Source organism: Sphaerodactylus townsendi, linkage group LG08, assembly GCF_021028975.2.
Source record: "Sphaerodactylus townsendi isolate TG3544 linkage group LG08, MPM_Stown_v2.3, whole genome shotgun sequence".
Taxonomy (NCBI): domain Eukaryota; kingdom Metazoa; phylum Chordata; class Lepidosauria; order Squamata; family Sphaerodactylidae; genus Sphaerodactylus; species Sphaerodactylus townsendi.
In genome coordinates this window covers 25021610-25046318 of record NC_059432.1, presented here as the reverse complement: position 1 = coordinate 25046318, position 24709 = coordinate 25021610, and the positions used below count along the sequence as shown (strand labels likewise).

At 48.7% G+C, this 24709-nt stretch overlaps 1 protein-coding gene across 1 annotated transcript in view; it reads left to right on the top strand.

Moving 5' to 3' along the window:
- Positions 1 to 23580, top strand: part of TACR2 (tachykinin receptor 2) — a 31225-nt gene extending 7645 nt beyond the window's left edge. The window contains exons 2-7 of the mRNA XM_048506872.1: positions 261 to 455; positions 14156 to 14312; positions 15569 to 15765; positions 18099 to 18237; positions 23308 to 23439; positions 23527 to 23580. Of these exons, the coding sequence (XP_048362829.1) occupies positions 261 to 455; positions 14156 to 14312; positions 15569 to 15765; positions 18099 to 18237; positions 23308 to 23439; positions 23527 to 23580 (874 nt within the window). The remainder of the gene's footprint in view (positions 1 to 260; positions 456 to 14155; positions 14313 to 15568; positions 15766 to 18098; positions 18238 to 23307; positions 23440 to 23526) is intronic.
- Positions 23581 to 24709: the final 1129 nt, after the last annotated feature.

The following is a 24709-nucleotide window of genomic DNA, read 5'->3' as shown; positions in this document are numbered from 1 at the left end:
AAGCAACGGTTTCTGGGAATTATTATTAAACGCAAGTAGTAAGCAGCAACTTCTTAATGTTTCAGAAACAGTTTGAAAAGGTTTGGCCACACAACAATGCAAACGCCAATACTTATTTTTGTGTAAGTTAAGCATAAAACTTCACTAATGTTAATGAATGCAAAAAATTTTTGACACAGATTGAATTTGTTTTCGTGATATTGTAAATTGGTGTGGTTTTTTTCTGCGTATTGACTGAATTCCTTTTTAAAAACTCTTAGGTACATGGCAATAATTTATCCCTTCAAGCGAAAGCTTTCTGCTGGGAACATCAAAATGATTATAGGGGCAATATGGCTGATTGCTTTTGGACTTGCCTTCCCACCGTTCTTTTATTCAAAAGTTATCATCGATAATGGAACTGCTAAATGTATGGTTGCCTGGCCAGATGGTGTTGAGCAAAAGTGTAAGAAGACGTAAGTATTTCCCAAAAAATTTAACCAGAAATCTGTTGTGCTAATTGATACTCCTTATTTCAAGAAAGAGTGGTGTCATTGAAAATATCTACTGTCAGTAGTACCTGTTAGAAGAACTGGTAACAGGTCTGCACTTTTTTGTAGATTATAGAATGGAATGGGTCACGACGTTCAATAACAAGAGACACTACAAATTCATTGTCTTTGTTTTTTAGGATTTATTACCTTGGCAGATTTCTAAAACGAGAGAGGTCTATGCTTTTTCCTAAGACTGTGATATTTTGCAATAGGAAAGCATCCTTGAAATAAGAAGGCATCCAGAAAGGACCAAGGTTCTCATACTTTGGTCAGGCATCCCTCAGAAAACCAATTAAAAGACCTTTAAGCTTCCCCAAGTGTAATTAATAGTATCTTCTTATTTTACTTGTCACAGCATGGATGCACATGTCAGAAAACATCTGGAAGAGAACAGTCTATCACTTCAAAAAGCATGCCATAGTCCCCAAATACACATTCAGCAAACCTCCAAGAAGCCAGTACACTCACGTACCTGGCCATAGCATTGCACTGAACAGCATTATCCCAAGAAACACCTATCCCAAGAAACGCCTCATGTACGGCGGCTAACGGACTCTTGGAGTGCGTCATCCATGGCTTAACATGCCCAGGGCTCTCCTCTAATTAACTCTTGGCTCCCACCCATGAAGAGGCCGGGTCTACACGCATGGATTTGGTCTTCGGTCAGGGATGAACCTGGTGCGTATCCTCTATCGGGTATAGAGTGCCATGGTCCGACCCTCACTATGCCTTGAAGGTCCTGGATGGACTTGTCCGCAGACACTCCTGGCCTCCAGGCGACCCGGGCCGCATTTTTTGTCTTCGCCCGCGGAGACTTATGGATCCACTTCTGGCTTTCCTGAACGCTTCTTCGGACCCTAGAACTCCACCGGCATACACCTCGGGATGAGCAGGTGGGAGGACTGGAATGCCCGGCTCTCCGATGCCATCGATGTTGTTGTTCCCCGGCGTCCTCTACGCCCCCGTTGCCTCGGTAGCTGGCCCATGGTATCTGGAGTGAGTTGCGTCAGATGAAGCGAGGGTCTTAGACGCTTCTTAAGAGAGGCGGGGATGGTGTGGAGGAAATCTCTAACGCACGAATGGCCAAGGCGAAGGTAACATCTTGGCATAGGACGCTTATGAAAGCCTATGAGATGGCGGTACAAAGGAAGCTGAAGAGGGCTTTCTTCTCCTCCATCCATTCCCGAAATCCTGGCTAGGCTCGCCCAGCTCAATTGTTTCAGTATAGATTCGGTCATTGACCTCCCTTTAAGTCAGGAGAGGTCATCAAACTCTCAATTGGATATCAGCTGTAGAGTAGCATTTATGAGGCTTTTTTTGCTTATGGATAAGGTCGCGTGGCTGCACTCCGCCGTGACCTTCCATCCCACATTGGCTACAATTAGCTTAACTGGAGACTCCCTTGCCGCTCTTCTGGCCCGGTGGTTTGGCCCTAGTTTTTCCCTACTCTGTGAAGTCCAGCTTGTAGACAGGACCTTTAGCTGCTGTTAGACCTACTACCTGTCCTTCTGGATCCGTGTACCTCGTCTTGGCTGTAGTGAAAAGCCTGCCGAGGCGGAGCTACTGACCCCATCTGTTGAGTATCATCAATAACTCCCCTTTGGAGCAAGGAGTTTTTTTTCCCAGATGTGGAGCTTGAATGGAGGCAGTGGTCCACCCACTCTTAAAAAGACCTCCATCATTTAGATCCCTGGGGATCTGGCCAATTACCTGCCTCCGTTTGTCGGAATCTTTCGCTTCTGGGGAAGGTAATTGAGAGAAGTGGTGCTGGAGCAGCTTCAAGGTTTCCCCTGGATGACACATCGGCTTTTGGACCCCTTCCAGTCCCAAAAGGCTTTTCCCGTTACTTTGGAGCATGGGGACGGAGACTGTTCTCGTCGCTTCGTCCACAGATACACTCTGCATGCAGCTTGACCAAAGGCGGATCCGGCGCTGCTGGTATTGGTTAGATCTTACCGCAGCGTTTGATGCTTGGTCGATCATGCGACCCTTTTTTGACCCACCGCCCTGGCTGCCTCTGGAGTGCAGGGCACTGTCCTTCAATGGATTGCCTCTGCTTCCTCCGGAAGTGCGGCATCAAGCAAGTGAGGTGCGGGGATGAGGCCTCGGAAGTGCCCCGCTTGATTACTGATTGGGGGTACCCCAGGGGCATTTTCATTATCCCCGGGCTTGTTGTTTAACATCTACATGCGACCCCCTTTGCTCAGCTGGTAATGGAGTTTTGGGCTGTCCTGTCATCAAGTATCACGGATGACACTCCCTAGCTCATCTCTTGTTGATGGAGGGGGGGTAGGGAACAGCCACCGCCCCTGCAGCCTCTACAGCATTATGTTTGGAGGCCCGGTCAGCTGGTTGGATTTGCGACAGAGTAGGTTGAAAACTGAATCCATCGAAGACGGAGAGATCCCTTCTTGGCTGGGCCATGTGAGGGGAGAGGGGATGTTTCAGCCACCGGTGTGGGAGGGGGGTCACAAGCATTGGCACCGACCCCCCCCTCCGATACGTTAATTCCTCCTGGGGGGTCCACCTGGATTCGTCTCTATCCAATGGAGACCCAGGTGGCCTCATATAACCTGGTTGCTTTCTTCCACCTTTCGCCAGGCCCAGTGGCTGGCTACCCCTTTCTCTCCCAGACCCGACCTGGGCCACAGTGATCCCACGCAACGGTCATCTCCTAGACTAGACTATTGCTTAAACCCCTCGCTCTACGCTGGCCTTCCCTTGCGTCTGATTCGGAGGCTGAAACTGGTCCAAAATGCAGCTGCGCGCCTGCTAGCACAGGCAAGCTTCACCTTGGGATCATATCCAGCCTGTGCTGCAGCCAGCTTCGGCATTGGCTCCCCAGTAGAGTTCCGGAATCATTTTTCAAGGTGTTGGTGCTGACCCTTTAAGACCTTCACTGGCTGACCTGGGACTCCTCGGTATCTTCGGACCGCATGACGCCCCATATGTCCCTGTCGCGGCCTCTTGGCTTCATGGAGGCCAATCTATTGGTGGTCCCCTGGCTCCCTCGAATACGGATAATGGGCCTGGCCTCCACACGGGCCAGGGCTTTTACGGCTCTTGGGCTCCCCAGCCTGGTGGGAACACCCTTCCACCAGCTGTCCTCGGGCCCCTGCACCCGGGACCTTACTGAATTCCGTGAGGGGGGGGCCTGTAGAGACGGAGGTTGTTCCGCCTTCGGGCCTTTGGAGGATCCAGCCGCTGATGGTGTCTCCATGGCCTCCTCATACATCTGTGCCTTTGCCATCTGGGGTTTGCTGATCTTCCCTCTGAAAGAGGGTTTAGAACTGGATTTGTCAGACGCCACTGCGTGTTAGTCTTAATCTTTATACTAGTTTTCACTTTACTGCTGCTTTTAATGGTTTTAGTTATTTTACTTGTATACGTGCATTTTTATTCTGTATATATGCATTGTATTGTACACCGCCCAGAGCCCTACGGGGATAGGGCGGTATAATAAATCAAATAAATAAATAAATAAAATAAATTATACAGTAGGTTTGCCAGGTCCCCTTGGCCACTGGTGGTGGATGGGGAAGTATTTTCAGATCTGGGTTGAGAGACTCCTGGAGATTTGGGGATGGATCCTCCAGACAAAAGGGACTTCAGAGGAGGACAATGCCATTGAGACTACCTTCCAAAACATCAGTTTCTTCAGGGGAACTTTTCTCTGAAGTCTGGAGTTGAGCTGTAATTCCAGGGGATCCCCAGGTCTCACCTGGAGGTTGACATCTCTATTATGCAGAATATCCCTAGACATTACAAGGAAACAATGGGGAAAAAAAGACACAGGTCCGTCGTTTACAGCAGCAGGCCTTTACCTGATGTTATGTCTGATTCCAGCCTCATTTTAGGTGCAAAAGCAGGCAGAGAAAATGGGGAAAAAAGTACAGACAAAAAAATACCAGGAAAACAAAAAAACAAACAACCCGCACACACCCCCGGCAAAAATCCTGGTGCAGGTAGTTCTCAGTCTTTACACTAACAAAGAATATAAAAAGGCAGAGTACGCGACTCACATCGCCACCTCTAATACCATGATTTTAAAAAGTGGTGATGAAAAAATAGCCAGAGAAAATGCAGCAATTGGGAATGTGTGAATGCAAAAGGAGAAGTGGGAACTATGCAAAATGCAAATCAAGACTTGTTTCCGGTCATAACTCTTGCTCCTGGTCCTTTAGGTAAGGAGGAGGAAATACAGAATTTCTCAAAACCTTGTGATCGGTCACTTTGTTATTTGTGGCAAAGGGAAGCCTCGGAAATCTTTTTGGCGGGTGCAAGCAGGGTCATGTCTTCCAGAATCTGTCACACCCCTTTTCCCTTCTAGTTCAAGGAAAGCCAAAGCTTGAGCTAACAAAGAACACAGCCCTTTGTCCTGTTTAGTAAACTGGGGCTTGCAGAGTCAAGGGACAGAAACTTTCTATGGATTTCAGGAGAAATCTTAGCTCCTCTGAGAGATGGAATGCAGTTATTTAATAGCTAGATTTATCTTCCTCCAAAAGTACTTAAATCTATAAACAGAGATCAGGTTTGCTGAAAACTTGCAGCCAGTTTTAGATAAACACAACACCCTTTTAACAATACTGGGCCCAACTACATGCAACACTAGGAACCCATATTCATACTTCCAGATGTATGAGAGAACTGCAAAAAGCGGGGGGTGGGGGGGGGGGGGAGAGATTATATGGATATGCCAGAGCAGGTGCAAGGAGGTTAGCATATCCTCCACATGATTCCCTAACTGGAAATCTCCTTCCCTTATAAAGCTGCTTTAAGCCCCACAAGAGAAAAAAGGTGGAACTCAAATCAGATCTGGGGTGTATTTCTGATTGGGGAATTGATGCAGGTGGAAGCTTTAAAAACCCCTTTCCCAGGTGTATTCTGATCTGGAGGAACCAGGTTTGATTCCCTGCTCTGCCGCATGAGCTTTGGAGGCTTATCTGGGGAATTCAGATCAGCCTGTGCACTCCCACACACGCCAGCTGGGTGACCTTGGGCTAGTCACAGCTTCTCGGAGCTCTCTCAACCCCACCTACCTCACAGGGTGTTTGTTGTGAGGGGGGAAGGGCAAGGAGATTGTAAGCCCCTTTGAGTCTCCTGCAGGAGAGAAAGGGGGGATATAAATCCAACTCTTCTTTTTTTCATGCACATAGAATAGCTTAATTTAATAGGCCGCACAACAGGCTGTATCTGAAGCTTGTAATAATTGGCAGACTGAAGGTACTCCCAGACAGGGCATGCCCACATATTCAGAGTGCGGGGAGGGCTTCCACATGATATTGTACTCCTCCTTCCAGGCACAACACATGGGGCTCCCTGGGTTTTTGCCTTTGAGCCCAAGGAAGAACTCCTTTGCTCAAAGGAGTAAACGTGGGTGGGTGCGCGTGTGCACGCAGACGGAAGGTCCGTGTGGAGGGTCCCCTCACAGCCAATCTGGAGAGAGGGGCTGAAGCTGAACTCCGCCTTCAAGTTGTTAACTTTCCCTGCACCCCACCCCAGACTGCCAAGCATGGTGTGGCAAGCAGCAGGAAAAGGGGGAGACTGGTAGATAGCTGGTGCGAGGGTCCTGCTGAGCCCATGCTTTAGCACTTGCCCCAGACCTATCAAGCCTCTGTGGCATTTTTAAGCCAGTTTTAAATGGCAGCAGCATTTTCATGGCAGCCATGAGGTCATCTTTGCATCTCGTTTGGCTCTCAGCTGTGAAGGAAGAAAAGGGTTGCCAGGTGGATTGGTGCGTTGGCATTTTATGCCAACATGACAATGGAACAGTGGGGGGCGGGGCATGGACAACAGCAAGTAGTGTAGCAGCAGGGAGTGCAAAGTTCATCCTCAACCACCCTCCACCTCACTAGCTGCTGCCGCCACTGCAGGGGCAGTTTTTCCAGCCCTCTGAGAGGCTTCTGGGTCACGGCCCAAATATCTTTTCCTCGATGTAGTAATGCACTGCTGACCCAGCAGCACCGTGGTAGAACGTTGGGACGCCAACGGACCTACGGCCTTGCTGGTCGCACCGCACCCCCACTCCTCATCCCCCCATGAGTCACAGGTCATGAACTGCCTGGCTCAATCACCGGGCGCAGGGACAATGGTCTTGCCCCCAGGTGAGGATTAGGCTCAGACGCTTACGCTCCTCTCCGCACGTAGCCAGATGAGATCATGCATCACATGATGATCTCCCGACCTCCCGCTCTCCCGGAACTCCCCCCGGGTCCTCCCTCCTACACGCTTCCCAATAGAATAACAATAAAAGGTGCCAGGAACCCGGGCAGACGGGAGACTTCGCTAGAACCACATCGGACCTCCTCGGGTCTCCCGCTGCTGGCGACCCCCTCCACCAGATGTTATCTCTGCGTCTCGATCTGGACCGCTTCTTACGCTGACCGCGTGGAGTCCACTACAAGCTGGTGCCGAAACCCGGGAATCCTCGGGAGACCTCCACCCTGCTCACTGTGCAGCCTGGGGAAGGGCCGCGATACCGAAGTCCGGGCTGGATCGGAGCGCATCCAGGGACCACCCGTTTCGGGTATCGCCTGTCCTCTGGATCGGCGCATCCAGAGGTTTCACGCGTCCTAGGACACTCTCTCTCGTCCGGACGGAACAATCGGTGAGTATGGGAGCTTGCAAAGAAAGCAGGGCTTATGACAAGCACGTTGGATCTAACTGAAAGCTGATTAATCGAAATGCGGCCAGAGGTCCCCTGCTAGGAGAAGGGAGCTCGCGCAAATTGGTTGAGGAGATTGAAGCTCGAGGTGTCCGCATGGGTACCCAGAGGGGGGGACATTGAATCTTAAGGACTGGGAAAACATCGGGCGCACTCTTCGCACAGAGCCTCGCGCGCCGATGTCTCTGCTACTGACGCGGGAGACAATGTTTTGTCGCATCATCAGCCTGGTGCAGACCTATGGTTGCCCTTTGCTGTAGGCCGCCCTCCTTTCGATCTTTCACCTTCCAATTTCAACCCCGGAATTTTCTCTATCCCACTAAATTGGGACGCCTGTCCCTCCTTCTGCCCCTCAGCTCCTTCACCCAATTCAAACTTCTCCTCAGCGGCTCAGCCGCCCCTCCCCTTGTTCACGCCTTCATTTTCCGAAGCCACTGCATTCCTCCCGTCAATGCCAATGCGTAATGGCTGGTTTCAAAACTCTCGCAGAGAACGTATTAGCCCAATGCGATCTGGCAGAAGAAAGAAACCCTGGCGGAAGATCATGCCGAGATTCTTGCATTGTGCCCCGTCCACTTCACAGATACTGAGGGGAGGGTGGCGTCATTCGGGCGAGGTTGTCGAGTACCTGCCTCTTTAAGCTATAAACATCCCCTCACTGGAGCTCCATAGAAGCAATGCGGGACATGGGAGTCCACTTCAGCCCCTACGTGAGAGGAGGCATGCTGGAGGCCATCGCAAGGGAACCACCTAATGGTTCCAGGACGACTGGAAGACCACCTTCGCATGCCTCCTGAGCCCTGCACAATTTGTGGTCTGGGAAAGTGAGTTCCGCCAGCAGTGCTTCAACAGAGCAGCCACCTCCGGCGGCGCCTACACCGCCAGCTAAGCAGCTTTGCGGGCTTCGATGCAGCTCGGCCAAACCCCAACGATCAGATTGTCCTGCCTGAGGCTACCCCTTGCCACGGCTCCGCCTCTCTGGAGATTAAGCCTATAAGGCATTTGTTAAGGTCCCCAACGCCGGGCCAGCCAACCCAGAGTTTCTCCTCCATCCGGCAAAAGGAAACCCCAAGAGCCCTAAGTGCCGAAGCTTGTGAACAGGCTCCAGGAAGCGCTCAAGAGGGCAGGTGTAGATAGCCGAGGGAGGCCCAAAATCTAGGCTCCTCACGCGCCTGCCAAAGGGAGAAGCGCCTCCACGGAGTGCAGCAGGGCGATCACGGGCCTGGGCAAAAAAATCCTGAACTGGTCCGACATGCTTAAGGCTTGTTAGGACATCCCGGATCCTCCAGCCCACCATTCGCCCTAGCCTCCTCGCCGCAGCACTTTCTCCATCGGCGGGAGGCAGTCTCAGGGATGACTGCTTTAACTGCGGCAGATCCGGACACTTCCGAAGAGGAGTGTAGGCAGCCAGTGGGCGGGGGGCTCTACAACCCCGGGATGGGAGGAGTGGTCCTCCCCCAGGAGTGAGGCCACCCTAAAACCGGGTGCCCACGTTGCCAGAAAGGCTTCCCACTGGGAGAAACTTGACTGCCCGTCGGGAAACTCCCGCCCGGGCGTCTCCCCAGCCCAGGACCAAGGAGGAGAGTACCAGAGCAGACCCAAACACCAAGGCCCCCCTGCCAAAACCACCCCACCCCCCCCCTCTGCGTGGCATCTCACAGCATGCACCCAGCCCATCTCCTTTAAGTTCCCCACGAGGTTCTTGTCACCCCAACCCAGTATGCCAATTCCAGCCTATCCCTACCGGGACTATTGGGCTTAGGGCTGCCAAAGGCCTCTGCAGCTGAACAGGGACTGTTCATCGTCCCCGGAGTGATCGACTCCACGCACCAAGGACCCATCCATCTCCAGGTCTGGACAAACATCCCACAGGAGTTGCCTGCCGGAGCCAGCTGCGCTCAGCTGATCCTCTTGCCCATAGCGCTGCCCGCTGCCGACCCAATAAAGGCCACGGAGCCCCAGCAGCCAACATGGCGCAGCCCACACCACCCGTCGCAGCAGTGGAAACGCCCTATCCGGGAGCTCCCGCCCATACCTGGAGCTGCGCCATAGAAGGGATGTAAGTTCAAAGGGAGCCTCGGTGGACACCCGCGCTGATGTTACCGTACATCAGAGCGCAGCCGGAAGTGGTCCGACCAGTGGCACCGACCGAGGCTTGCCCAGCACATCTGGGGGGGGTGGGGGGGGGAGACAAACCGCAGAGACGGAAGCATCCGCCCGCTCCCACGGTCCGGGGACAGCCCAGGAGCTCGAAAGCGTGGCAGCTCACAGTCCGGGCCCATGTCGTCTTAGACATCCACGTCAATCTCTGGGGAAGGGACCTCATGGAGTCAGGGTCAAAACGACTCTGGTCTGGGATGGAGTAAGGCCATCACGGGATCATTGATCCCAATTGTGACCTCAGAAGTTCACTCTCTATCTCCGTAAGGAAACTGTTTCCCTCTCTCCCCTCCCCTTTTTCTCTTTCTGTTTTTTCAACCAGTAGAGGCGGGAGGGCCAATTGGCTGGACTGGCTCCTCCTGGATTAAAATCTGGGCCCGTCCCACGATACCCAAGCCCAGCACTGTCTGTGGGACAGGGCCCCAGCTTTCTAAGGGGTTGCTGCAAACACAGATCCACTCATGATTTGGGTGGGTGGGTGTTTTACCCCAGTGCTCTGGCTGGCTGTGCAAGGCCAGGCTGGCTTCGGTCAAGCCGCCTCTTAAGGAGCATGGCCCCAATGGGGACGGCAATTCCCCAAGATCATTCGATCACAAAATTTTAGCACCATCCAGCTTCCTGCATTGCTTAGCCACCAAGGTCCACGGTAAGTGCAAATCCACTTGCAAAGAACTCCCCCCCTTTTTCTCTTTCCTTTTGTGTGAAATGCGAGAAATCTGCCTCTAATCGCCTTTATTGCTTCATTCCCTCGATGCGCCTATCCCCCCAAAAGGCGCCTCCAAAGCTCCCCCTCTTGAGCTGCTGATTAAGCATGCATACCCACAATCCCCCTAGGACCCGGGCCTGCTCCCTCCTCCCCTCGAGGCTCAGACTCCTCGGCCTGACGCACTCCTGATGACGCTCTGAAGCCACTCCCCACCAGGGTCGCTTCTTCTACCTCCTGCCCTCTCCTGCCAAGCAACAACTAAAGAAAGAGAGGTAGGCGGCCCCCAGGAGGAGTGCAGTAAAAGCAACCTTCACAGGCTGCAAAACGATCCTTCTACCTGCTTATACTGAATTCTAAACACTAAACTCGATCCCTTTATCTCCCGCCATCCGCTTTTGAGCCTGGCGGGACTCAAGTCTCCGTAACCTGGGAAAAGGGGTGTGTGTTTCAGTCCCTCTTCCCACAGGTTCCTGTGGACTCCGGATCACATGACAGGCCAACCCATGGAATGGCGCCAGGAGGAAACCAACCCCATCCCGGAGATGGAACGCATCTCTCTAAGAGGATCCCGCCCAGCAATCTCAACAGGAACGCCAGTTGCCAATGCCCAAAGACCCGAATGACCTGGGGAGACGCCAAGGCGCACTCACCAGCCAAGCTCCTAGAGTCGCTGCGCCAGCAAGACCACCCCGAGACACCCGAGAACCTCTGTGCCGCCTTCTTTATATCATCATCAGCCAACTCGGGCGGCCACCGTCCCTTGTTCGCTCTGCATGTTCTCCTGCCGATGGCGACCGGGCCACCCCCTCTGACGAAGCTTTCACTCAGACCAACATCTGGGAGCAGTTTGCTGCCGCTTTTGCCAACGCCTTCATCCTTCTGCCTTGGGCTAGTATTTCCTAGGGAGTCGGGAGAGCCTGCTAAGCTCCTGCCTGCTCCCCGCCTGCAAAGCGCTCGGAGACTTCCCAGCGGAGTCTGGGCTAAGCCCCTTCAAGGAATGCCTCATCCATCAGGTAAATTTATGAGCGCCGACTGGGGACCTGTCGCCCAACCCTTCCCGGCCGAAGCTCTCTCCTTTGTCACCAAGACTGCTGCTAACCATGAACCTAACACCTGCGCCAGCATCACCGGCGCAGCTAAGCTGGAACCGACCTGCCCATTCATCGGCTCGGCCAATTGGAACTGCACACACGGAGGACATTCCCCCCATGTTCGGAAACATCCTGCTCCCCAGGGGTTGGTTCTGGGACCCGCGGGGAGAGAACGCGACTATATTCCCACCCGACTCTCTGCCGGAACTCTTTGTTGCCTCAGTCAGCTTCACCATCGTCTCTACCCCAGGCTCCACCCCGGGAGCTCGATCGCCACAAGGCTCACAGCTCTGCCTTTCGACCCCTCCTGTCGGAGCTGACGCTGCTGTTCCCTCCGGGCAGAGTTCGTCTCCCTCTAACTTCCCTAGGTGGGAGTCCCCGGACTACTCTTCCTACAATGCTAAGACTATTGGTCAAGGCTGGCCTGTGCCCCCTTTGCGTAAGTCCATCAACTCCACCTCCACCGCTTCTGGACGCCTCTGGCCTCCGGGAAAGCAGCAGGGTCCCCGCTGCTTCTACCCTAGACAATCGTGTGTCATGGCTGATTACTTGTTGTTGTTACACCACCAAGGTTGTGAGAATGTACATAATATGTGTTGTTTTAATCTTTCTGATAATTCCCAGTTGATCCACAAGGAAAGTGCGTGGAGCTGCATAGTTGTATCTAATCTGAAGTAGCGATGTCTTGGTTCCCAATTGGTGGTCAGCCCTCTGGAGCTGGCTGCCGGGAGGATGGTTGAGTGCTATTGTACAGCTCTGCATTGGTTTAATTGTGTGCCTCCATTATCGGATCTTGCTCTGCTCCACGCGGGTTCAATATTGCCTGTAACATGTGTAAGAAGCCCCTCGAATTTCCCTTACCCCAAGCAGCTGCCCTAATGTTACACAAGCAGCTTGGTCAGCTTGACCAGACGGGCGGAGGAGACAAGCCGCCCCTTTAAATCGCCTCTTAGCGTTTCGGCCCCTCCTTTCTGGGGTCAGGAAAAGGGAGGAGATGTAGTAATGTGACTGCTGGACCCAGCAGCACTGGGTGGTAGAACGTTGGGATGCTAACGGACTCCACGGGCCTTGCTGGTCGCACTGCACTTCTACCTCTCATCCCCCCATGAGTCACAGGTCATGAACTGCCTGGCTCAATCACCGGGCGCAGGGACAATGGTCTTGCCCCCAGGTGAGGATTAGGCTCAGACGCTTACGCTCCTCTCCGCACGTAGCCAGATGAGATCATGCATCACATGATGATCTTCCCCGGACTTCCCCGCTCTCCCGGAACTCCCCCGGGTTCTCCCTCCTACACGCCCCCAATAGAATAACAATAAAAGGTGCCAGGAACCGGCAGACGGGAGACTCGCTAGGAACACGGACCTCCGGTCTCCCGCTGCTGGCGATCTCCACCAGATGTTATCTCCGCGTCTCGTCTCGTTCTTACGCTGACCGCGTGGGTCGACTACACTCTCCTCTTTTCTTCTGCTTAACATCTCACTTGGTGAGGGGTTATGAAAACAAGATACTGGTTAGCTTGTAACAACTTTGCTCAGTAGGTTATGACTTTTTGGTTTACCCTAATGAAAGTAATTATGATTGGTGGTTTTGAATTTGTTTAAAATGGGCTAATGCAGTTGCCCATAATATTTGCATATAACACTTTTAGTGAAGCGATTATTTTTCTTCCCACACCTCTCAGCTACAGTTTATAGTCCCCGTGGAGTTTACAGAGTACTACCCAGGATTTAGGTCTGTGTTCCATCAATGGAAACGGCACCAAAAAAGCATATCCTGCATTTCAGGACAAGTTTATATAAACAGTAAAAAAAGTGTATGGTTAAAAGTTATCTTGGACTGAATCACTTTAGATTACAATTGGGGATTCACTGCTTCCCCACAGAAAAAGGAAGTCCCTGCAGAAAGAAATCCAGCATGTCATTAAAAAGAAGCCTCCACACTGAAGCCCAGTTTTCTACATTCCAAGAGATTATTGTTTTTTAACTGTGGGGGGTAAGCAATAAATGTTTTAATGTCTGCAGCTCTGTTGAACAGAAGACCAAGCATATGGAGCTTTCCAAAAAGTACACTCACTGTATCCAGGCAGAGGGTTTATACAGGAAGTCCTGGGTAATGAGGCTGGGATCCTGCAAGAACTCAAACTTCCTCAGATACAGATGTCTCCATTTCACAGAGCCTTCTACCATACCTTGCAGCAATGCGAGCACTACTCCTTTGATGCTGCCACTGTAGCCTCTGTCTTTGCTCCCTTACTTGGCTCTTCTGAGATGTCTGAAGGCTCTCCCAGCTGCAGGGCATCAGGCTCTGCCTGAGCTTGCAAGGAAGAGCTTGGAACTGGCTCTGCTACCTGCATTTCCTTGCGAGGAGCCAACCCTGAATGCACAGTGTCTTCAGGCTCCACATCAGAGTCCTCAGTGCCCTGGTCAGTACCCAAGGGCTGGCTCATGACAGTTCCTATGGCAAGCGAGACCAGACACAAAATGGCTGCCATTGGAGGGGGTGGCACGCAGATCAGACAGTTGGATCCTACCAGCTTTACTGATGACAAAGGGAGAGGAGGGGCTCCTTTTGACCATGGATCACAGGGCCAGGATGAACAAAAGCCGTGTGAGATGGGGGCTGCAGGGAAGTGAAGAATTGAGCAAGATGGAGGAGAAAACATAAAATGCTTGGAAAATCAAGCATCAATCTATGATTTCTGAATGGATGCTCTTTATGAACTCAAAAAGTATGAAGACTCTTGCTCCTCCAATGATTGAGAGAAAGGCCAGGACTGGCTCTACTTGCGGGGGGAGCAAAATGAGTGCCAGGAACATATCAGTGAAAAAGTTGCTCAAGGATACCATGTTGGGAATAATGACTCCAGGAACTGCTGCAGAAATATCACTGGTAAATCAGCTGCTTTGCCCAGACATCTGTTTCCTACCACAGAAAACAATCCAACTATTTGTGGGGGCTTTAAGCTCCTTGATAATTCACTCTCCTCTTTCTTTTTCAGGTATCAAATTACAGTGATTGTTTTGGCTTACCTGATTCCTCTCATGGTGATGTTTGCCACATACAGTATAATAGGAATTACTCTGTGGAATAATTCTGTTCCTGGAGAACACACTAACAGAGTCTACTACCAGCATCAGATTCTGGCCAAAAAAAAGGTTAGTAGTTACTATGAACTAATTACAACTGCACTTAATGATTGTGGACTGAGGACTGTAGTACTGTGTGGTTCCATTTCCATTTCCATTCCCAGAAAGGATGACAAAATAGTAGTGTCAGAGGCCCTTTTTTTTTCATTCTCTCTTTAGTCGCTTCCCTCTTGTGCCTCTGATGGGCATCACAGGAATATCCCTTGTAACCAACGTAGCATTTGTGGCAAGGAAACAGGTTTTAGTGCTCTGTCTGCAAGAAAGGGGGACGCAAATATTGGACCTTGATTCTTATGGGATTGTGACTACTGGTCTAATATAGTGTAGGTCACACATCTGCTTGCATTTATGGGCACAAGGGCATCATAGACAAGAGAGATTTCATACTTTTGCAGAGGTGCAGTGTTGACAAGTTCATTTCCACTCACGCATAATTCTCTTGTCCTGAGAAATGCTGGACATTTTGTACAGAATCAGTCTTTTTAATGGCTAAATCGGACTTCCCTTTAGGCAAACCTGCCCAGTGCTTCCTGAGTAGTCTTTCCAAATTCACACTAAAGGGTTAGTGGAGGCTTAAAAATGTTAGTGATTTCTGCATCACAACAAGAACAATGACTAAGGGCCACAGATCAGGAACATTTTGGATTGCCATAGCACATTTTGGGTTGCCATAGCAGCCCAAAATGGTGCAAAATCATAACAACGACCAGGCAGTGCAAAGGGAAGAGGCAGAGCAGGGCGGTGCGGGGGGGTAGGGTAAGAGCCAATGCGGAGGGACAGGCAAGTGGAAGAAGGAGAGCCTACACGTATGGAGGGGGTGGGGTGTCCAGACTGGTGCCAGGAGAAGGGAAGCTGCAGTAAGTGAAGAGGATGAATGGGGAAATTAAAATTTACCCCCATCCCACTGAGCCATCATAAAACTACCCTTCATTTTCCAAATATGAAGGTAGCTTCTATACATCACTGGATGTTTTATGTTGCATTTATTTAATCATTCATCTTCTGGATTGGCTTGTCCACAAGGGGAACCTCAGTTACAAATGATTTCTGTATCATAATGATAGCGAAATATCCAGCATTGTATATATGCATTCCATGACTGTAAATTACCATGTTAATCCATCCAATATATTCCTCAAACAGCAGTAGTGGTATACTATCACAGACTGACAGCTTCTTAGATTATCTCCATGGCATATGCAAAAAACCCCACAAATCAGACGGCTAGCATGACACGGCAATAAAATATTCCTCTCCTTTTCCAGTTTGTCAGAACGATGGTTGCTGTTGTGATAACATTTGCGATATCTTGGTTTCCTTATCACATCTTCTTCATCTTGAATTGTTTCTGGAAGGACATCTATGAGCAAAAGTACATTCAACAAGTGTATCTAGCAGTCTTTTTGCTTGCCATGAGCTCTTCGATGTACAACCCAATTATTTATTGCTGTCTAAATCAAAGGTTAGTAATAAATGCACGGAAGGGGTGCGCATTAAATGAAAGTACAGCCATTTATACAAAGACTTTTCTCTGCACATTCGCTATACCACAGACTAAAGCCTCCTGAATTATTTTACATGTTTCCAACATTATGTTTCAGAAAACGAAACACTCAGGGACAAACCCAGACATGGGTGGTATAACTAAATCAGGAGATGTTTGGAGAGGAGACGTCTGAGGGGGGATATGATTGAAGTCTATAAAATTATGCATGGGGTAGAAAATGTGGACAGAGAGAAATTTTTCTCTCTTTCTCACAATACTAGAACCAGGGGGCATACATTGAAAATGCTGGGGGGGGGGGGGGAATTAGGACTAATAAAAGGAAATACTTCTTCACGCAACGTGTGATTGGTGTTTGGAATATGCTGCCACAGGAGGTGGTGATGGCCACTAACCTGGATAGCTTTAAAAAGGGCTTGGACAGATTTATGGAGGAGAAGTCAATCTATGGCTACCAATCTTGATCCTCCTTGATCTCAGATTGCAAATGCCTTAGCAGACCAGGTGCTCAGGAGCAGCAGCAGCAGCAGCAGCAGGCCATTGCTTTCACCTCCTGCATGTGAGCTCCCAAAGGCACCTGGTGGGCCACTGCGAGTAGCAGAATGCTGGACTAGATGGACTCTGGTCTGATCCAGCAGGCTAGTTCTTATGTTCTTATGTTCTTCTTATGTTCTTATGATGCAATACCATAACAAAGGCAAACAGACTGGGGGAAAGTAAACAGGCCTGGGGAGACAGAGAAGAGATAAGCTTCAGGGAGGGCCAGAGCGGAGCAAACCAAGACACTGCAGAAAGAGGAGGCATGACTAAGCAGCTCAGAACAGAAGCCATTGAGCAGCCTGGGCTTTCTGGCGGAAGGGGGACGGGCTCAAGAAGTCTGAGGGGCAGGCCAATGCTGAGCAATTCTTGACATAGGGTAGTCATATTGAAAGGAAAAATACTTGTGAGCATTTATAATTGAGGGCTAGCATGGTGTAGTGGTTGAAAGCAGGTAGACTCTAACCTGGAGAACTGGGTTTGATTCCCCACTCCTCCACATGAGAGGTGGGCTTTTTTATCTGGTGAATTGGAACAGTTCTTTGGAACTGTCTCAGCCCCACTTACCTCACAAGGTGTCTGTTGTGGGGAGACGAAGGGAACAAAGTTTGTAAGCCTCTCTGAGTCTCCTTACAGGAGAGAAAGGCAGGGTATAAATCCAAACTACTACTACTACTACTACTCCTTCTTCTTCTTCTTCTTCTTCTTCTTCTTTCCAAGTAAGCTTCAGAGGAGGACTGAAAGGCCATGTTCACTGCTGTGGTTTGATATATTTATGAAATGCACCGCCTTCAATTACCTACCGTTGTCTTGCCTATATCAGTGTACTAGTAAATAAAGAAATATGGCAGACATTACAAGTTCCAGTAGGGTTTCAGGTTTTCCCTGGCTACTGTTGAGAATGGGGGTTGCCAGCCTCAGGTTGAGAAACTCATGGAGATTGGGAGGTAGAGCTTGGAGATAAGAACATAAGAACTAGCCTGCTGGATCAGACCAGAGTCCATCTAGTCCAGCACTCTGCTACTCGCAGTGGCCCACCAGGTGCCTTTGGGAGCTCACATGCAGGATGTGAAAGCAATGGCCTTCTGTGGCTGTTGCTCCTGAGCACCTGGACTGTTAAGGCATTTGCAATCTGAGATCAAGGAGGATCAAGATTGGTAGCCATAGATCGACTTCTCCTTCATAAATCTGTCCAAACCCTTTTTAAAGCTATCCAGGTTAGTGGCCATCACCACCTCCTGTGGCAGCATATTCCAAACACCAATCACACGTTGCATGAAGAAGTGTTTCCTTTTATTAGTCCTAATTCTTCCCCCCAGCATTTTCAATGAATGCCCCCTGGTTCTAGTATTGTGAGAAAAATATCTCTCTGTCAACATTTTCTACCCCATGCACAAATTTATAGACTTCAATCATATCTCCCCTCAGACGTCTCCTCTCCAAACTAAAGAGCTTGGGGGTACAGTGCCATAGGGTCCACCCTCCAAAGCATAATTTTTCCCACAGGGGAATGGATCTTTGTCGTCTGGAGAGAAACTGTAATTCCAAGGGATGAAAAGTGGGTTTTTCCCACAGCATCATGGTGCCTTCATTTACCTCCCATGGTTTCCCCAACTTTTCTCTGACCCTTCCAAACCTGCTTTGCTCTGAAGTCTTTTGGAAACCCTTCGTGTTTTTAATTATTTGGGAAACAGAGCCCATTTTGGTCCACATCTATCATGTAATAAATGGCTCCTGTTTGTGTCTATGTACAGGTTCCGCTCCGGTTTCCGGATAGCTTTTCAATGGTGCCCGTTCATCAAAGCAACTCCCGCAGACAGACTTAACCTGACCTACCCCTTACCCCTACACAAGGAACATATTTCCAACTTTCGGACAAGCTCTGGAACAAATGTAACTAGTAATGACAAAGTATCATACGTATTGATGAATTTACTATTTTGATTTTTGTGCGAATAGTTTGAATTGCTTCTAAGGATATTCCTTTGTTGTGGGTTTAAAATGACTGCTGAAGCTTGTGGCATATTTGGGGTGATCTTTTCCTATGCTTGATGCCAGCAACACTAGGGGACAATTGAAATAGTCATTTTCCAGCTCACTTTTCATACCACAGAGTAAAGGTGCCTTGATTTTATCAACAACTTCATGCGTTTCCCTATAATGTCCACCTCTTCAGATTCTGAATATTTACAACTCTCAAATGAGTTCTGAAAAGCACAAGCCTCTAAAAACGTTCATGTGGCCAAATCACCCATACAACAGAAAATATGTATTGGGTTTGCCTCATCAAACAAAGTCCATTCCTTGGCAGTTATTGTTGCACTGTTTAGTGTATAAACAATTGTTTTAAATCCTAACAGTCCAAAGTACATTTGAGACTGAGTAATTCAGCTCTGAACTGAAAGAACAGCAGCAGCAACAAGTGCCACTGTTTCATAGCTAAGAATGACTGCCTACTGTTAATACTGAAAAATATATTCAACAAAACATAATCCTTATGTCATCTCAGATACAGTCACAAATAATACAGTGAGAGTACAATCAGCGGATATTTACGAAACCATTTATTTAAGAACTACTAATTTGTGAACACAGATATACGCTTTGTATTATTTGTAATCTGTATCTGAGGTGATATTATATTTTGTTGAATAAGTTTTTTAGTATTAACTAGTGGGCCCGGCCACGCGTTGCTGTGGCTGAGTCTGGTGAAGTGGAAAAGAAAGAAAAGGGGAAGCGAACAGTTCGAACATGTTTCATTGCACAATGATTGCAAGGGAGGGGAGGGGCAAGGGGCCCCTCGCTCCCCTCCCTCTCTCCCGTTCCCTTGCATGGCACCCCGCCCCGTCCCTCCCTCACCTTCCCCTTCCTCCGCTAGGATGGGTGGGCCATGTGCAGATGGCCCGCCCCATCCCTTTCACTCCAGATGGAAGTGGTTTTCAAGGAAGGCATGGTTGTTTCCCTTGTATCAGAGGGTGTTGCTTTGACGGCCAGCAGATGGCGCTGTTGTGGAACAGAACTGTGGTTTCAACTGTCACATGTGTGGCATGTACACAATAACTGGCACAGTTGTGACATGTACACAACAGGAGATGTGGAAACAGCATGGAAACCTGGCCGCACGCGAATGTGACGTTGTATGAAAATTTCAAAGCAATCGGTCCAGTAGTTTGGGAGATTACCTGTCAGCAGAAAAACGCACTGATAGATTTTTATATATATAGATAGCAAACAACCCCTCTTAGCTAGAAAATAGTGGTAATTTTGGTTGTTGTTGCTGTTGTTCTCTAGGTTCCACTCACCTTTATATTTTTCATCTGAACTGAAAGCAGGAAAAGGTTACTGGCTGCTACTGAGGCTCTGAGTGGTTAACAAAATTAAAAATCTTTGGCCCCCATAGATATACTCTTCCTTTTCCATTCTTCAGCACAGACATGGCTGCACCAGCACTCTGCTTCAGACAATGGTTTCCATTTCACTTTTTCCTTATCTATTTGTCAAATACCTATGAGCCAATTTGTAACTAAATAATTCGATGTGACACATTTTTGTGGCTTTGGTTTTTATAATGATCTTGTTATTTTTTTTAAAAAAATGGGCTAATTGCTTAAAGACTTTAAAAGAGAACCACACAAGGGGGTAGTGGTGATGAAAAATCAGCATTCTAATCTCAGGGTACCCAAAGGCCAGCGCAGATCTTGACTCAGTAATAGAAGTACAAGACCCTGCCAGTCCCCAGATTTGTGTCAGGTAGGCCTAAGGCAGTGATGGCGAACCTTTTTGAGACCGAGTGCCCAAATTGCAACCCAAACCCCACTTATTTATCGCAAAGTGCCAACCCGGCAATTTAACCTGAATGCTGAGGTTTTAGTTTAGAAAAAAAACGGTTGGCTCCCTCTTCCCCTGCCCACCTGCTCGAACAGGGGCCAGCCTGCTCTAGCCTCCAGCAAGTCCCGTGCACACCGCTCTGTGCCTCTCTAGCATCTCTGCCTCCTCTGCGACCCCCCTCACCGCAGTGCGCGCATGTCGTGCTCAGTAGCCCAGGCCGACCTAGATGTGTGTGTGTGTGGGGGGGGTGATTTTCTGCACCCCACATGACGAACTCTGTGTGCGCGTACCCACAGAGAGGGCTCTGAGTGCCACCTCTGGCACCCGTGCCATAGGTTCGCCATCACTGGCCTAAGGGTACAGAGGGGCATCATTGGTCCTGCAAAAAATATAAATATAAATACAGGTTGTTGAAAACCTCTAAAAGTATAGTGGATGTGTGATCCCTTTTCCACTTTCAGCTCTACCCTTTGGGAATGTTTAGCCTTCAGCTCAGTACAAGAGGCTGCTTTCTGCTGGGTTGGACCTTCGGTCTAGTCTGCACCTGATTGGCAGAGGCTCTCAGGCAGAAATTTTTCACATCACTTGCTACTAGCATTGTCACCACCTCTGTTGGAGATTGGAGGTGGAGTTTGGTGAGGGGAGAACCTCAGTTGTGTATAATGCCATAGACTCCACCTATCAAAGCAGCCGTTTTCTCCAGGGGAACTGAACACCATACTCTAGAGATCAGTTGTCATTCCAGATCTCCTAGCTCGGTCTGGATTGAGTTGGCATTTCTATCTACCACCAGAGCCTTTTAGCTGGGGATGCCAGTAACAGAACACGAGACCTTCTACATGCTAAGCAGATGCTCCACCACTGAATGACACCCCAGCCCCCTTCCATCCCTCTTCAGACAGACTATTGCAAGCCAGTTGTTACTCCCTATATAATCATTCCTCTATCCCTCTCACCAAAATTCCTGCCCAGAGCAGTACCTGCAGGAAAAGGGGATGATGTTTTTGTAGCTGATGTGATTAATTTATTAAATAAAATCAATGCATACGGTTTTTCGTGATACAATATCTCTACATGCAGAAGCCTGAAGATTTATCTTGTTGTTGGGAAATGAAATGTGAACTTTCGGTGGGGAGGATGAGAATGTAGCCTTGCCTTGACCCTTCATTTCACTTACTCTTAGCCAAATAGGCCTGGTCATCTCACGGCAGTTCCTTTTCTCAGCTATTGTTATGCTGCTGCTCCCCAGCTTCCCATTTCCATGGGGTCCTGTCAGGCTTTCTTTTGGGTTTCAGATAAGAAACATGGAGCCCCCCTTTCCCTTGTGCCTTCTTTGCTCATTCAACTCTTCCATTGTCGGTCATTCCTTCTAGTTACTGTTCCTGTTGCCATACGCCAGGAGTCTGCAACCTGTGGCTCTCCAGATGTTCATGGACTACAATTCCCATCAGTCCCTGCCACCCTGACCAATTGGCAGGGGTGTTGGGAACTGTAGTCCATGAACATCTGGGGAGCCGCAGGTTTCAGACCCCTGCCATATGCCAAGTGATGGATCTCTAATACAGTTACCTACACTAGAAAGAGACACGTGAGGCAAACCAAATCCCAAGATGCAGTATACAAAGATTCATCATGCAAATTTATTTCGCATTTATGTTTTTAAAAAATGGAAATGAAAATGGCACATGGGTAGGAAGCTTATGGGAGAACCAAGTTCAATCAGGCCCTCATGCGGCTCACGGTTTCGTTCTGAGCACAGAATTCCCATAGTGCATCTGGATGATGGGTCCCATGGAGGACACAAAGGAGAAACTGGAACATTGTGACATGTGAATTGCCAGCATTAATTCACTGACAAGCACTATATAGGCCCAGTTGTGACAATGGGAGAAGAGCTGCCTTGTTGAACTGCATCTAAATTTCTCTCAAAAATGGGATCCCAATTTATCAGAATGAAAACTTTCAGTAGACCTATTAATAAAACATTGTGCAGATGTTTCAAATATACAGATATTTCAAATATTTATTGTTATTCGAGGTAACAAGAACATTTTACTTAAGAAAGTATAATATTACCAAAATAAAATTCTTGGCTATCAGTTTATATTCTAAAAATAAACAGTTACTGATCTCTTTACATATAAATAGAAGTGAAGCATCTCTGTCTTCTGGAAATAATTTTCAGATACTCCCATTCTTCCAGCAAAAAGAAAATAGGAAGAGGACAAAAAAGTTTCAATGGTTAGGAAATTTATCTTTCCCCTCTGGTGCTTAATTTTTTAAAAAAACACTAGCTGTTGAGAGTTTTCTGGGCTGTGAGGCCACTGGTTTTAGCTCCCACCATTCCAGCTGCATCTGTGGCTGGCCTCTTCAGAGGCATGTGTGTACCATGAAGAGAAAACATATTACCATGATGCCAGCCAGCAATTCAGGTGAAACATGAGGAGCTAAAATCACCACACCGTGGCCACACAGCCTGGATAACCTACAACAGCCAGTTGATTCTGGCTGTGAAAACCTTTGACAATACATTTTTTTTTAATTTCAAAACATTATAATAGCATACTAGAAGAAATGTTCAGGAGACCCTTCAAAGACAGGCAGGACACAGTAATCTGTGTGTGTGTGTGTGTGTGCGCGCGCGCGCATGCGCGCGCACACACACACAGATAGTTTTATGGCAGTTTTCCCTGGGAAAATATAAACTTTGCCTAACTAAGGGATCTTTACTGTATATTATAAATCAGTGCGACATCTCTCCCCACCCCAGATGTATCAGTTGCCTGCACTTCAACAGGGAACTTCAGGCATTTTAAAAACAGTCAAATTTTCTGTTTTACCCCAAATACATGTCTAATGAGGAATAGAAAGTGGCAGACCTTGAAGTGCTTATTGTACCTAACAAGTCTTCCGCTCCATTTACAAGTGTGAACTCACCTCCATGTTCATCTCTATACACTCTGTGAAGGCACCCAAATCACAATTTCAAAATGCTAAGTTTTAGGCATGAATTTCACACCCCCTTCTATTTATTACACATCTTACAAAAGAAAGTAAGCATGATTTCATCTCAAGCTCCCTCAAGATTCAAATGATGAAATATATCATTTGTACCTCATTTTGGTTTTTTAAAAGGCTCCTCTTGACACTGTTCACCTCCCCATTGGCATCACAAGTGGCACAAGCACTGACCCCGTGGGCAGCCACAAAGAGATGGTGAATTATGCTGATCACACATGCAGCTGCCTTCTACTACATCAGATCACTGTCAGTCACCAGCAGAGCAGTATCAAGGGTAAATGGAGCCCAGGACAAAATCTGAGCCCCCCGCCCCCTCGGCTCCATTTTCCCTAGATATGGGGGAAGAGAGACATCGAGCTGTCTGTCGATCTCACGGAGGAGCCCTAGGTTGGCGATGGCGCCCAGTCTAACGCCTGAAGCCAGCAAGCACAGCCCGGGCACAGAGGGAGCTGCCGGTCGCTGCAGGAGAGGCCACGCGCAAGAACCCGGCCAGCGGCCAGTGCCCTCCCCCCCAGGATTAGATGGCATGCACCCAAAGACATGTGACACTACATGTTCCTGTGGGCGGTACATCCCTCGTCACCAGTCTTGTCTACTCAGACTAGCAGCTGCTCTCCAGGGTCTCAGCTGAAGTTCTTTCACATCATCTCCTACCTCATTCTTCTAACTGGAGATGCCAGGGATTGAACCTGGGACCTTCTGTATGTCAATTAGACGTTCTGCCACTGAGACAGCCCCTCCCCTGACCCACGACTTCTCCCCAACCAACTGGTACAAAGGGGAAGATCAGAAACTTCACACAACAACACATATAGACCACAACAATCTTTTTTGTCTCAGTTGATACCTATCTATTTGCAATTTTATATCAATGATTTAGATCGGGGGGGGGGGGGGGGATTTCTGCCTATGTAGAATAACTCCCCCCCCCGGAAGCACAAACTGCCCCCCCTCTGAGCTGCTGTGAGAGAGGCAAGAAAGTTGCGCTGCATGGATGGAAACCCTTCTGTCCCCAGAAACGCTCCAGTGGATTCAAGCCATTGCCTGAAACATGGTGAGACATAACAGTTTCATAAACATACACGGTTTTGATACACCTCCATGCTGCTTTGTAGTGTAGAATGGCCCAGGAAATTACATTTTAAATTTAACTATTTTGCTTCTGCTGCTTTTTTTGCAGGGCATCAATGCCTTCCCCCCCAAAAAAAGAACTAATCAACTTCTTTCCAGAAAGAATCACCAGACACGAATAAACACACATCAAAAAAAGTTTAATAATGTCACAAATATCCATTTTGCACTAGCATCACTGCTACTAGTGGGCAATGTAAAAAGACTTTCTAGCGTTGCAAAAAACCAAATAATCATGCAATTCTTCAGATAGACACGCACACGCGCACACACACTTAAAGCTGAGATTACTGCTTGTGACTCACATTACCATACAACATCCGATCACAGTGCACCATAATGCATATTGAAATGTTTATCCGTAGCTAGGGCAATCCAAATCTTC